Genomic DNA, 14783 nt, shown 5'->3' on the forward strand with positions numbered 1-14783 from the left:
CAACAGAGATTTGGGTTAACGTTTTCTACTGTAAGTTTTTATGAGGCTACATTTATACAAAACTGGCCAGAGGCTAAATTGCAGGAAGTTTTACTATTTTTAAAGGTTTTATTGGCTTTAGTCAGATGACTGACTAAAGCCAATAAAAGCAATAAAATTGATAGTGAATTAACAGGAAAGTGGGTAAAGGGAGGAGAAAGGGGAAAACATGAGGCAAAGGTCACCAGGCCAGGAATGGAACCTGCGACAGCCGCGCCAAGGACGAAGACCTCCGTATGTGGGTTGTGCTTTAGCCCTGCGTCACCACAGCACCCCCAGGCAGTTTTATTGTTTCCTAAATAACACATGAACAGTGACACTGTTTGTTTAAACAATGCTTATTGTAACCAACATGTCATTTGCTTCTCACCTTATGACTGCCAGCAGTGGTTCTAGACGGTCCTACTCTCACTCAGAGGGAAGAATTGCTGCAAATTCCCTGACTTTAAAGAGTTGCTAAGTATTCTTAATTGTTTATCAATTTATCATTGTAAACTGAATTTCATAATGTTGCATTACCACTAGAACTGAACTGGAATGTTTCTAAATTAATTTTGATAATGTTGCATTGATTTGATTTTATAGTTTTCCATATGACCTTGATCTATTTGAGATGATGCGCATTATATTGTGGATTGATTCTTTACACATAAACTGGATTTAATTGGTTAAAAACAACCTCAGCAATCCTGAATAGAACAAAGCAGAACATTTAAAGATTGGGAAGTCTTTAAATAATAGTTAAAATGATTAAATGATTTTTATTCCCACTTATCCTGTCTGAGCAGGATAAGCATAGAAGGTAGAATGAATGTTTAGACAGAAAAACCTTGAACAAATCAAACACAACCTTCTTGCTCTTTGGTGTTCTTTCCTTAAGGCATAATCCCTTACACAATATAAACATAGAATAAAGCAAATGTGTGCAGTAATTTATCAGGATTAGTACAAACAAAAAGTACTCTGAATGATATGCAAGTTTCTTTATTTCATAAAGAGAAATGGTGTCTAGACAAAAAAGTCATTTATATAACACTAGCAATTGAAATGAATGAAAATGGGGTTGCACAACAAGGTATTTACATGGTTATTAAGTCTTTAATAATTAGGGTCATGTAGCATTAAAAATTTAGGTAAGAACTCTTAGTAGAGAATAAGCAAATAACAGCTATTTCAAGTGGACAATATTAACACAAAACAATCTAGAAAAAATAAGAAAAAATAACTTGAACTACAAGCTTAGAAGCTATTACATTAAAAATGATGCACCAAAATCTACCAATACAATAATCAATTTAATCTGTGTAAAAGCATGTAGAAAAACACCTGATGCAGTTTGCTGATACAGTCATTGACCAGTTATGAGAGGTATGAAGGATTTCACAGGTAGATAAGTGTGAGAAAAGTCTGCACTGGTTACTCAGGGATGGGGGCCCAGGCCCCTGCATACACTCACTTCACTTGAATGTGAACTATGGCCTCTGCAAGTTCTAAGGCAAATATCGGAGGTGCACTTGTATCCATGTAATGCTGAGTCATCCAAAAAGTTGGATGAAACACAAGGTCAGAGGAACTCATTCTTTGTCTCTTACATGGTGAAGAATAGATCAAACATGACATGACACCTATCTGTAAACATATTACATTTAGATTTCACTCAATGATCTTAACCTGTGCATTTAAATAACACACATTTTATTTTGTTAAAAAAAATGAAGTCGAGTAATCTGTGAAAAGGCAGATTCTTTCAGAACAACCTTTGGAGTTGCAAAAGCCAGTGTCTGTGTCAGAGAAGCAGCGACAAAAAAAAAAAGAAATGTAACAAAACTAAATAGAAAGATGAGAGGGTACATTTTACAGAGCTACAGCTTGTTCATATATAAATCATACTGTTGAACTATGTTTGACCTGCACAAAGCAACCTGGAGACCAACTCCTGTCAACACGACTTTCTTTCAATTCATGCATATAATAAGAAATAAAGTTTGTTTATAATCAATCTGATTGGTTTGCAACTGATTTAACACAAAGAGGAATTCAAACCAAATCTGCATCTGCTTTTCATCTGCATAGCTAGTCAGCACCTTCCAGCTCCTAGTTTTGGTTTAACAGTAACCAGACTGAATTTGTTGATCTCATCTCCTTCCTCCCCGCTAACCTCACACCAAATAAAAAAATTGCTTGCATTGTGCTGCTTGCACACAGTCACAGGAGATTAAAATCAGATTGAGAAAAAAAAAGAATATCAAGCCTCAACATTCATCAGGTGGGCAAATACAGAGCTTGTTTCTGGTGGCAACACTGTCACCTGAAGAAAATAAAATACTCCAACATCATGAGCAGAAAAATCCAAAATCTATTCAGCTCACCGCTTTTCTACTCCCTGCTTCAGAGTGATATCCAGAGCATGTTTAAGTACTCACCACCCTGAGGTTTTAATGGTATGCTTCACTGAATTAGCAATAAAACATCCTTGGCTGACTGACATCTACTCGCACCATGCAGACAGCTTTGGTATGACCAGGTTACTGGTATAAAGTGATGAAATATACAGAGTATTGATTGAAACTTGGTGACAAAAATTTACGTAGCTAGAAATCACCAGTGGTAAAAGATATTTTGTTGTCAACTAAAAATAGAAAATGGAAAATAAAACCATGTTCTCTTTGTTGCTTAAACCCAAATGTTCCAAGATGGTCGGGTGACCCTTTCAGCATTAAGAGAGCATAAAAAATCATAAAAGTCTGGACCAAAAGCAGGGACTAAACCTCAGAAACCTAGTTCAGTGGGATTATATTCGGAAATTCAGATGAATCAGCAAAATATGTTAAGAAGAGTCTGTGTTCTCTGTAGAAGTATTAGAACATCTCAGGAGCCTCTGATAAACTTTGGCTACATTTCTCAAGAGAAAAAGAGAATAATCTTTAGGTCTAGTCTTGCAGAAAAATGTCCAATGTAGATCTTAGATTTTCTTTCTGCTAACTAAAACTGTCAACATAGGGCTTCTTCTGGAGTGTGTTCATGAAAGAAAACAGCACATAAAAACGAAACAAACAAAAACATCATATATGTAGAAATATATATTTAAATATCATTACTACTGCTCCAAACCTTTGTATGTGTGGCATGTGTGTAACATGTACATGAGCTTGTGCATGTGTGCATTCTATGAAAGGGATCAATCCTAACAATTTAAAGATGGGGTAGTGAAGTACATTGAGACAGTATCCTGCTGAAAAACAGAAAGGAACAACCAATGAGATCTTAATCTAAAGTTTACGTCAGAAAAAGTTAGGAGGAACAATGTTTAAAAAGTCTCATCCAAACTTTAAAGTCCCAATCCTGTGTTAATCTGACAAGAAGAGACAAAAAAGAAGCACAGCATCAGTCAGACAGGTTGGCAGAAAAACCTGGCAGAAGCTTCTGCAAGGATCAGGTTTTTCATGGGGATCCATCCATCCATCCATTTTCTGTTCACCCTTTGTCCCTAATGGGGTCGGGAGGGTTGCCGGTGTCTATCTCCAGCTACTTTCCGGGCGAGAGGCGGGGTCACCCTGGACAGGTTGCCAGTCTGTCGCAGGGCTTTCATGGGAATATTAGTGATTTTTTTAATGTCCTCTGTCAAACACAGCCAAATATTGAAGGTGAAAGCCAAAATAAACACCCTACTAAGACAGGGACAAAAATAAAGACGGATGACCTAACAGTGAACCCTTCGAGAATGTATGCAGCTTGTTATGCTTTAGGAAAACCATTGGCTAGTGATCCGTTTTAATGAGATCATTATATATTTGTTTCTACTTTAAGAGAATGATCATTTATAGAATATAACATACGATAAATATACACTTAGGTATTTAATATCCAAATTGGGTTAGACCACTGTATGGCAGCCAAGTGTTTCCAAATGAAAATTGGTATGCCTACAACACGTATCAACTGGGACTACTGGGATGTACAAACCACCACTGCTGCATTCTGAGCTGAAGGTCTTAGAGGCCATAGTCTACCAGGAGATAGTGGAAGCGCAAGGTGGAATCAAAGGGACACAGGCTGAACATTGAAGCTGAAAGCAGAACAGGTGTTAAAGTACCTGGGGTCAGCTGTCCACAGCAGCAGGCAGAACACCAGAGAGGGGAAGACTAGGACAAAGAATGGCAGAGAGACCTGCTGAGATGAAGGCTTCACAGCTGGTGGCTCTACAAACAGGAACTGGAGATGGAGATAGAGCCAGCAGAGCTGGACAAAGTCACGTTTTCACCAAAAGTGACCCAAATGAACACGGTTAGGAATGAATATATCAGAGGGACAGCTCAGGTGGAGCGATCTGGAATCACTGTTGGAAAGGGAAGGCTGAGGGAGATGTTCAGAGGAGGTAGAGGAGCTGCCAAAGAGGAACAGGGTTCATGGTTGTAGTGAAGAAGGGTTAGATAATGCCAGGGACAGAGGCGGAGGTAGACTTTGAAGACTGACTTTGATAGATAAAATAACAAAGTTAGCATAGTTATTTATGCCTTAGTTGAAAAGCTCAGCACAACAGAAGCGACACCATCACAGGTACGTACCTTTAGGATTGGGACTTTAAAGAGAAGAAAAAGCAACGAAGTTTTATGCTGAATTCAACCCTGCTTATACTTGCTTGTAGCTTGCCTCTAGTGAGGTTTGATACAGTTAAGTTTCTTTATACAGAACATTTTGGGAAATAATTTTTAAAAGCATTTTAAAAGAAGAGAGAACTTGCAAGGCAAAACATGAGCTTGACCAACTAACTACGCTTATAGTTCTAGGCAGCATGCACATCACAGAGGTGGATGATCAAACACAATCAGGGCAACAATTTTACGACCTTACAGGATTGGTATTCAGTCATTTGGACAACACACACACACCACTTACATGTCAACTCAATCAGGAATTAGCTTATTTCATTACTAAATAAACACAAAGCAAAGTTGAGAATAATCACATACTAAAACATTAACTTCTTTTAGATCTTCATCGACGTATATTAATATAATGACATCAAAAACATTTTCTCTTGCAGGGCCAATTTAAGTGCTCCAGGTTCAGACTTAGAAGAAAATAAAGACAAAGACTGTAGCTGAAGTGCTAGTAGCTCTGAGCGCTCGGGGCCGGAAACAAAGTGCCTAAACTCATTCATTCATTCTTTACTTTATTTCTTGGATAAATTTTAAAATGTCAATAGCAAAATGTGAGAGCTTACACAAGTAGCATCTTTAAATACTGCTATAATAGGAAGTAAGCAAAATGGGGAGAAAGAACATGAGAAGTTTTCACATTTAAAAAGTAGCCAAAGGTGAAGCTGGGCCGGCCTGAGCCAGTCCATAAAATATATTCTCATGGGTCATTTCTAAACATGCAAGGGGCTGATGATTGTGTATGGATGCATGCTGTGTGTGTTTTGTGTGTGTGTACTCATGTATTGAGCTGATTTCCTGAGTATCAGAACACCCACCATGATGGAAAGTATTCATTAGGCAGGACAGGAAACAGCAAAGAAAAAGTTTTCCCTTAGAAAGGTGCTTGATATAACCCAAGTGAAATAAAAAGAAACACTTATGTTTCTACACGTACAAAAATCACTGTTACAGTCATCATGCTCCATACTATATACACATCTGCCAAACAAGCACTTGAAAAATCACTGATACAACATCCAAATACAATGGTATTGCTGATGAGTGGGAAATAAAAATAGCCATCTAATCATTCTCCTTTCAATTCAGTGCTGTGGAAGGCATAGAAGGAATGTTCTCAGTTACAGGCTGTACAAAGTTCTCCTGTACAGAAATACAAATAAGAAACGCTTGAAAACATTTTTTTTTTTTTTTTGCATATGAACATTTTACAGTCTCACTGCATTGTAACTTCCTATTGTACAGAAGCTCTCATCTCATTTTCAATGAATTAGGTTGAACATTCAGAGGATTTTTTTTTCCTGAGTTTGAATTCTTGTGACGAAAAGGGCCACTGAGATATAATCATAGAAGAGACAGAGCGAGAGAGAGAGAGTGGGACTGAGAGAGGTAGACAGAGGCAGAGAGAGACTAACGAGCTGCTTTCACACACAAACATCTGAGAAGTTTACGCTAATGTGTGCAGAATCTCATCAGAACTTTCTTGAAAAAGTTACTGCCAGAGCTGCTACAGATCTCTGTTTACATCATCCTGGGAAAAACTGGATCTGTACTAAATACTTATTTAGGTTGATAAAACTCTGTTTGAGCAAAACGTTTGCATTCACTGTCATGATGATTTATCTTGATGTTAATGAAATGGATGCACAGAACTTAAATACTTTAAACAAATGCTGTCCAGTGTGAAGTACTCCCAAATTAAGATGCACTCCATTTGTAGCTGGAAGCAACAATCTCCATGCTGGATGAATCTTGAGGTACAAAAAAATCAATAATGCAAATGATTACAGTTTTTCAGCTACAAACTGAACAAACTGATTTCTCAGAGATAAAATCTTACAGGTTAAATGTTAAACCTTCACACCTGTTAGGCAGCCTATAGAAATGTGGAAATCAGGACCAAAGTGTTTGTGCTAAAATCATCAGGAGATTTTCAGGATAATCAGAAGAAACATCTCACAGTTTGAAGGTATCCTCAGGATTGGATGCTGATAAAAATGACATTGAAAAACTTGGTTTCTATCATGTGGGGTTACTAAATAGTTGCCTTTATACTCTCAGGAAGTAGTTTAGAGGTGATCCTGCACACATTTGTGTCTCTACATCTCTAGAGCAGGTCTGGAACCTGATGGGGAAGCAGTGTGTGTGTGAGTACATCTGAAGACGGAGCAGTAGAAGGAGAAAAGGACAGCAGACAGGAAGAAACATAGATCCTGTTTGTATAAAAAGAGAGCTGCTGCTTAGGTCCAATGAGGTTCAACTTGAAGTTGTGATGTGTGACACATGAACGGCAGTCTCCTCTGCAGAGGCTCCTGCCGGCTGGCCGGGTATAGCACCATAGTACGAGTTTGGTGAGAGGTTCCCACTCTGTCAGGGTAAGAGGAGAATGCCTGCAGAACAGTATTGCTGCTGTTAAGACAATTTTAGTGTCAACCATTTCAACAAAACATACAGAAACGAAAACAACACAAAATGACATAAATACAAAGCTTGTTTTTCAGTGAACACTGGCAGAGGCTGATCATCTCACAACCCAGAGAAAGGGTTTGTCAGAGGAGTAAAATTAAATAATAGAAAAACATTCAAAACAACTGAATAAAGATCCACTTCTACTTGGTACTGTCTGTCCTTGGCTGCTCATCTGTTGTACATTTCTCAGTCATTTCCTGGCAAAAATCTACCGTTACTGTTTGGTTGGATTTTTCCACAGACTCTGATGTGGAGTACAAGCTGGTGTCGCGGCCCCCCATATCCTGGTCCGCCCCGTTCCTGACGGTAGATTCAGGCTCGTTCTCTGAGGGTCCCGGTGACCCCTGGAAGCTGGGTTCAGGGGTGGCAGAGCCAGAGTGGCCTGTGAGGTCGATGCTGGTGGTGGCCGGGGTGCTGATGGTGGGGGGCCTTGGCTCGTGGGCAGCGTTGTTGCTGGCAGTGGAGTTGGGGGGTCGCAGCACAGGGCAGTAGTGGTGTAAGGACTGGACCTGCTCTGGGCTCAGCTGGACGTCCCGGCACACCTCCTGGGACAGGCAGGAGAAGTTCTCCCACAGCTCTCCCATACAGGCCTTCAGCTGGTTCCTCTCTGTCAGCAGCTTCTCTTTCTCACACTCCTGTGCACCGGCACACACACACACACACACACACACACACACACACACACACACACACACACACACACACACACACACACACATTTAGTAAAGGAATACAGATATCAACGTAACATTCATACAGCCGTGTGGAACTATTCACAGCTCTTGAATTTTTTGTCACAAGCTTCACTGTACTTCATTGAAATGTCATAGACCAGCCCAAAGTAACTGAAGTTTTTCTAAACGGTAAAAACCTAAAAAGCCCCCACCAGCTTATTTTAAAGCTAAAACAGGGCAATCCTGGAAGAAACTGTTGAGACAAGGCCAGAGCGTTATCCTCCAACAGAACAACAAACCCAAACATCCAGACAGAACTTCAGTCATCTGGTTTAGGTCAAACATGTTAAAGTCCAGACTTTAATCTAACTGAGAATCTGTGGTATTATTGGGAAATTGATGTTCACAGATCCAGTCTGACAGATTGAGCTTGTGGGCCACAGATTGTTTTTCCGTCTGCATCACAGTTCACGACTGTGAAGCGAAGGAAACTTCAATGTTTTACAGAACATTGAAGTTTGTGGTGATAATGAGACAATGTGGAAAAGCTCAAGGTGTGTGAGGTGTGTTATAGATGCACTTTAAAAGCCTCCAGTGATCGAACTGAGGATGTGAGCTTGTTGTGTTTTGTGAACCAATGAGACGCATAGACTAGGTTCAACATTGCCAGTCTGTCCAACTCAATGATTCAATATTCAAGCAAACAGAAAAAAACAACAACATGTTAATAAGTCAACAAAAGGCAATAAATTCAGAAAATGATGATGATATAAACATGATCCAACAAACATTCTGGTGAGAAACAATCCATGTAATTGCTGATGATGGTTTGTGACTGGTGCACTCACTAGTTTTCTGATCTCACACTCCAGGTTCAGAATGCAGTCAAGCTTCCTTTTGCGACAACGCTGCGCTGCGATGCGATTCTTGCTCCGCCGCCTCACATCATGGATGAACTCAAGCTGTTCCGATGTCAGTTTGTGCATTTTGACCAACATTTGGAAGTCATTCCGTGGAAGATTTGTGATTTGATCAATAGGAAAAGGAAGCTTCACCTAGAAAAGAAAGAAACAGCAAACTTTAATTCTACTACTACCAGGGGTCTCAAACTCCAGTCCTCGAGGGCCGCTGTCCTGCAACTTTTAGATGTGCCTCTGCTGCACCACACCTGAATAGAATAATTAGGTCATTAAGGTTTTGGAGAATTGATCTACACAAGGAGGAGGAAATTAAGCCATTTCATTCCAGTGTTTTGTACCTGTGGCACATCTAAGAACTGCAGGACAGCGGCCCTCAAGGACTGGAGTTTGACACCTGTGTGCTAGACAGAAGAGTTAATCTTATTTTTTCAGAATAATTTATTTTGTCCATTTTCATTTTTTATCATTACTTATCTTTAGCTAAATATAAAAAACTTCTTTTGTCTAATATTTACAGCATCTAAGTGCACAACTGAATAATGAAGGTAAAAAACCACATTCAAATGAGAATAACTTCTTTGAATATAGGATTGTAGACCCTGTCTATACCACAAGATGGCAGTAGGGTACCATTGCTGATGCCTCTCAGTGAAGAGCTCAGGTTCTTCCTGCTCTTCTTAAACAGGCAGCACAAAAGGTGATCTAAGAAAAGCGTCTTCCTCCATCTGCCTCTTAGCACCTGGAAGTGTGCCATGGTGACAGAGTTGGCGGGGTGGAGGTGAGGGTGGGGTTAGTGAATCGACTTGTCAACGCAAAATCATTGGCAGGAGTCCTTTGGGGGTATGCATATCTGCATCATGACTAGTGGCAGTCCCCTCATTCTTAAGAACAAAAGAATTAGTGGAGTAAATGCTGCACTGATTTGCCAGCTCAAACCAGAATCAGAAAGCCATGTGATATCCACCCCCGATATGACAACTTATCAGGGCTGCACGTGTTTATTCTCTTTCTCCTTGTCTGGAGCGCGACAATAAGTCGGCCACTCTCCCTCAGGTGATGGCAAACCTTCCGATAAGCACATCACAGGCAGATCCACCCCAGCTGTATCTGCCTGCACCAGAGAGCTGTAGCTTTAGGCACCGAGGGAAATGGTGGAGGCATAACAAAGAGCCAGAGGAAGACAGCCGTAGAGCTTGGCAGAGATGAGAAGAGCTGTCTCTCTCTGTTCTCCTTCCCTCCTGTGGCTCCCTCAGCGGAGTGCAGAAAGAACAAAGTCAAACAAAGGAGGAAGGGAGCAGAACTCTGAGCTCCGCCTGTACCTGCAGGCTCAAGCTGGGCCAGCTGCCCCTGGGGAACGGTTCCTTCTCAGAGGACAACAACCAGAGGTGGCAAGAGGCAGAGATGCCATGTCTCACCCCCACATGGCATCCAGCAGGGGTCGGGGTCCCACTTTGTGGAAGGACTGCACTAAGGGGACTGCTGGAAGGTGCCTTATCAATACAGGAATGAAGTCAGTTTTCCCTGTGAGAAAAGGCTCCAGATTCCTCTTTAGGACTGCGGCCCTATTTCTCAACTTAGCTCAACATCTGTATGCAGACACATGATAAATAATAAATGGGGCTTTCAAGGCTATGCTTGGCTCTAGCCGGACTATCCCAATTCAAGAACGAGTTTACAATCACAATGCAAGGCAATTAGAGAAAAATGGTTTTTAACCACTAAAGGAGCAGGCTGAGGGAAACCAGGGGGAAAGAGACATTTCGACCTTGTCAAGGTCACCCCTGGCCCCCTCCCATTCCTCCGCCCTCCATCCCATCCACCAGTCACTGGTACACAGGGGAAGGCTAAATTTAAGCACGCCACCACAAAAACCAGTTCAGCAGCACAGTCAGGATGACAGAGTATGCTTCAACACTGGTCATAAATTCCCACAAAACCGCTCTGGATTTACATTTGTTTCACATTTCTCCTCCCAAGACTCAGTCATTTTCCCTCCCAGGGTCATTATGCTGAAAATGGGGTACAGAGTGAAAAGTAGAGCTCATCTGTTACAGACAAAAAAAGGCTGCATACTTTGCAGCCCTGACCCTGAGCATTGTTAGACATTATGGATGTACATGTCTCAAATTTGGGTCTAAAATATTGACTATGTAGGACAAATTTTCATTTCAGTCAAAATGGTTAAACATTAACACACCTGAGGCTGATGCACACAATATCATAGCTGCTTGTTCAGTTTCGCCCTTCCTCTCAACAGGGTCTTGGTTATTTAAAACAACAAGATGGAGCATCAATAAAACTACTTGAAACAGGCGTCTACCCGTTAGAGCCCACCTCCTGCCCATGCTGCGACATACTCCAGCTCCAAAGAGTATCCCAGAAATGGATAAAGAAATGGATTATATGAAACATCTTAATCATGTTTAATTGTTAATATTAACAAATAAAAACTCTACACAATTGAGGAAGGTCATCTTAGATGCATCTATGTTGGATTGAGCTAACATAGATGATCCATCTATTTTCTGCATCTTGTTCAGCGTAATGGAAGTGGGAGCAACCTGGAGCCTGTCTCCAGTAGTCAGTGGGTGAGTGTGGGGGCCACATTGTCGGGGCCACCCTGACCCACAGACACAAACAAACAGCAACACACATAGAAAGGAGTAGCACCTCCAGCTAATATCACAATGAATGCTTTCTGGCATGTTCCTTCATTCCTGCACAGGAAGAACACTGACACTCCAGATACTGAACATTGAACTCTGTTTTTGCTAAGCTAAACATTGATCCATCACACCATATTCGTACTGTTTCCCATATTGTTTCATTTCACTTCTGCATAAAGGTGTTTGGTTCCATCTTGCTTCATGTTTTATCAATGGTCAATATCAATTTATGGTATTGTAAATAGTCCTATAAGATTATATCATGTATATACAGATTAAACCACATAATTATTTTATGTAACGTGTGTCTAGCTTGCAAGTAGCATGCATATAATCTACATACAATCTAAGTGGATTTTATATAGGGGAATTTATAGCATCCACTCCACTATAAATGACAATGACATGTGATTTGCACCACAGCTATATCAAATCTAAACTACATCAGGTTTCTTTGGGATTGTTTTAGTGGAGCTAAAATCAAGGCCTTTACACCTGCTATTTATTGTGTTGCTTCATTACAACAGCATCAGCAAGGCTCTGATGTGTCAGCGCAGCTTCCTTATTCTTCACTTGGAGATGCATATTTTCACCTCTCGACCAATCTTTGCACAAGAACCAACTTAACCCCACCTACACTGCAACAAGAAACAACAGCTCTGACAGATGCAAAGACAGTGAGCACACTGAGCCAACAACAAACGAATATGTTCTGTTTTTTCTTTTGTCTGCTGATTTAACTTTAAAAGAAAACAAGACAGCCAAAAACCTAGATTGAAAGTCAAACAATAGTTTGACTATTGCATAAAGGGTGTTTATGCAATACTAGGTGTACTACCAGGCCTACCTAAACCAGGCAAAAATAAAATAAAATAAAAAATCAAATGCCAAATGTAGACAGACTAGCAGCTAAAATGTTGTTAATATATAATCACTGAGAGAGAGTTTTAGCAAAGGAATAAATGTGTGGGCATTATAGGACTAAAATATGGTGTGACATAAACAGAATGCTGGACAAAGAGAATAATAGAGAGCAATACAGAGAATTAAAATGCAGTTAAAACACAACATTTGAGGACGATGAGAAAACCCACAATGTGATACATATCTCACCTAACAGGGTGGGACTGAAGTGTTACATAGAACACAACACTTTTCCACTATGGATATCACAAAGAACATGTCATATTATAGTGTAACCTACATCAGCTTCATCTGATTTACAGTCCAACAAGTTCAGATAATATTGATCAAATCCTTCACACTACGGACATTCATGGAGAGTTTTTTATGGCCTTTTCAGGTTAGTCCTTAGTCCTAATCCTGATTAGACTATTTCACCAATTCTATCAATTTAGGCATACAAATCTTGATGTAGATATTTCTATGTCCAGAGTTTTTCATTTTAAAATCAGATTAAAATGTTGTATTTTCAACAACAGTTTGCTTAGTGGGTAGATATAAATTATTTTTTAAACATCCCTAGTTTTCAATCAGTCGAATATAAATGTATATATGTATCTGCCTTGCAGCGAAGTTAATCAAGATGAGCAAAGTAACATACACACTGACTTACACGCGACCTCAAAATGTAGTTTATTTGTGCTATTCACTTCCAAAGGGAGACATTTATGCAGCAACTGAAGAATGCAATCTTTCTTCCAATAGTTCCTTGTGTCGTTTATGAAAGGAACTCTAGTATTTGCTCTATCAAGCCACTGACATGTTTAAAACATATACACAACATTGAAAAGACATGGGAAACATTTTCAACAACCATTCCTGTAGATCTCCTGTGAGTTTTTCTTTCCTTTTTTCCCCTTGGCTCACAGTTAATAGTTAAACTGAGGCTGCAGGAGGATTTACTCTGCTATCATCCTCACTTCTCTGTATTTACTCTCTTTATTCTTATGATTTTTGTTTGCAGTAATTGCTGGCATTTTATTATGCCAGCAATTACTGCTGGCATAATTGCTGGCAGTGTTTTATTACTTTATATAAGTTTGGCTTGTTTGCCACTTAAGTAGACTGGAGATGACACTTTGCTATTCTGGTTACAATAAGTAAGTGTCAGATAGACTGGCATCAATAGTGGTAAGTTAACCTCTACCCTCCTACTGGCACTTGCCTACAACATGACCTTAGACTGGGCTTATATTTAAACAATTTTCTTTTTCATGGAATCTGCAGCATATGCTTAACTTATCCTGAGATGCAGCTATTTTTAATCTCTTCGAGCCTTCTCTGTACAAAGTTAAGAATGAGTCCCAGAGAGGGCCATCATGGGAAATAAATGTGCAGGTGTAGTCTCAATAAGGTGCTTTATTTCTCCACCTGAGTTATTGTCATTAACTAATTATAGTAAAGTTTATTGCATTTGTTTATTTAAAAGTGTGTCTCAGAAAGAATGATGTAACTTTACTTTAACAAGCCATAGAGGTGACTCAGTGATCCTTACTATAAGTAACACACTGCATAAGAAGCAGATCTGAGCCATACTCATTCATGAAGAGTCTTATCAATTGTTTGTGATAGCGAGCCGAACGCTGGCAGATAACCCTGTGTGACTCAATACAAATTTGACAGAGGATATTGTGTGGAGAAAGCCGGTATGTACAGTGGCTGACACATAAATAATAAAGCGTGTGCCCACACAGAGAAATGATAAAAGGGACTGAAATGCCTCCTTGTCATTTTGTCTTGTTTTCACTGATAATAATAACAGTCTTATGAATGAGTTCCATATAATTTACAGAGACATGTTCAGCTCATCATAGCTCTATGATTCTGATGGGGATGAATGTTTTAGGCCATAGAGTGAGGGTAATAATCACATATTATATCTGAGCCTGTTGGTGCAGCAGAACTGTTGCACACCCCTTTCATGATGCTCCAACATACCAATGTGTTATGTGGATTTCATTGCCATGGTAACACACTATTTCTCTCCAGTTACTCCTGCTCTCTCTGTACACTTAGAGCAGCCCTCTTCACAAACCTCATCAGATTTTTTTTTTCTCACACCTCCGGCAAATATCTCTGAGTGTAATATCAAAAGAATAAAGATGGCAGGGAAACAGAGAATTCAAAGGTCACAAGTTCACACTCTGCAACAAGCAGCATGTCATGTTATAGACTCCACACACAATGAGCAGTGTGGTACACAAACCCCCACATGTATAATTCATAAGAGATGCATTTTATATTCCATACAGTGAGATAGAAACCTATTTTTTAATCCTAAGAGAATCCTGAGAGGGAAGTTTGGAAATGTGTATTCAAATAACAGAAAAACCACAGAACAGCAAAGAACAATTCAATTTATGAGCCAAAAATAGTTTCTCAATCTTGGTCAAA

The 14783-nt window shown here is 39.8% G+C and overlaps 1 protein-coding gene across 3 annotated transcripts in view; it reads right to left on the reverse strand.

Moving 5' to 3' along the window:
- Positions 1 to 1007: 1007 nt before the first annotated feature.
- bach2b (BACH transcriptional regulator 2b) overlaps positions 1008 to 14783 on the reverse strand; it is an 83429-nt gene continuing 69653 nt past the window's right edge. For all 3 annotated transcript variants that reach the window (XM_028039868.1, XM_028039867.1, XM_028039869.1), the window contains 2 exons: positions 8689 to 8895; positions 1008 to 7801 (listed from right to left, as the gene is read on the reverse strand). In XM_028039868.1, the coding sequence (XP_027895669.1) occupies positions 7307 to 7801; positions 8689 to 8895 (702 nt within the window). In that variant the 3' untranslated portion in view covers positions 1008 to 7306. The remainder of the gene's footprint in view (positions 7802 to 8688; positions 8896 to 14783) is intronic.

This window comes from Xiphophorus couchianus, chromosome 15, assembly GCF_001444195.1.
Source record: "Xiphophorus couchianus chromosome 15, X_couchianus-1.0, whole genome shotgun sequence".
NCBI classification, from domain to species: Eukaryota; Metazoa; Chordata; class Actinopteri; order Cyprinodontiformes; family Poeciliidae; genus Xiphophorus; species Xiphophorus couchianus.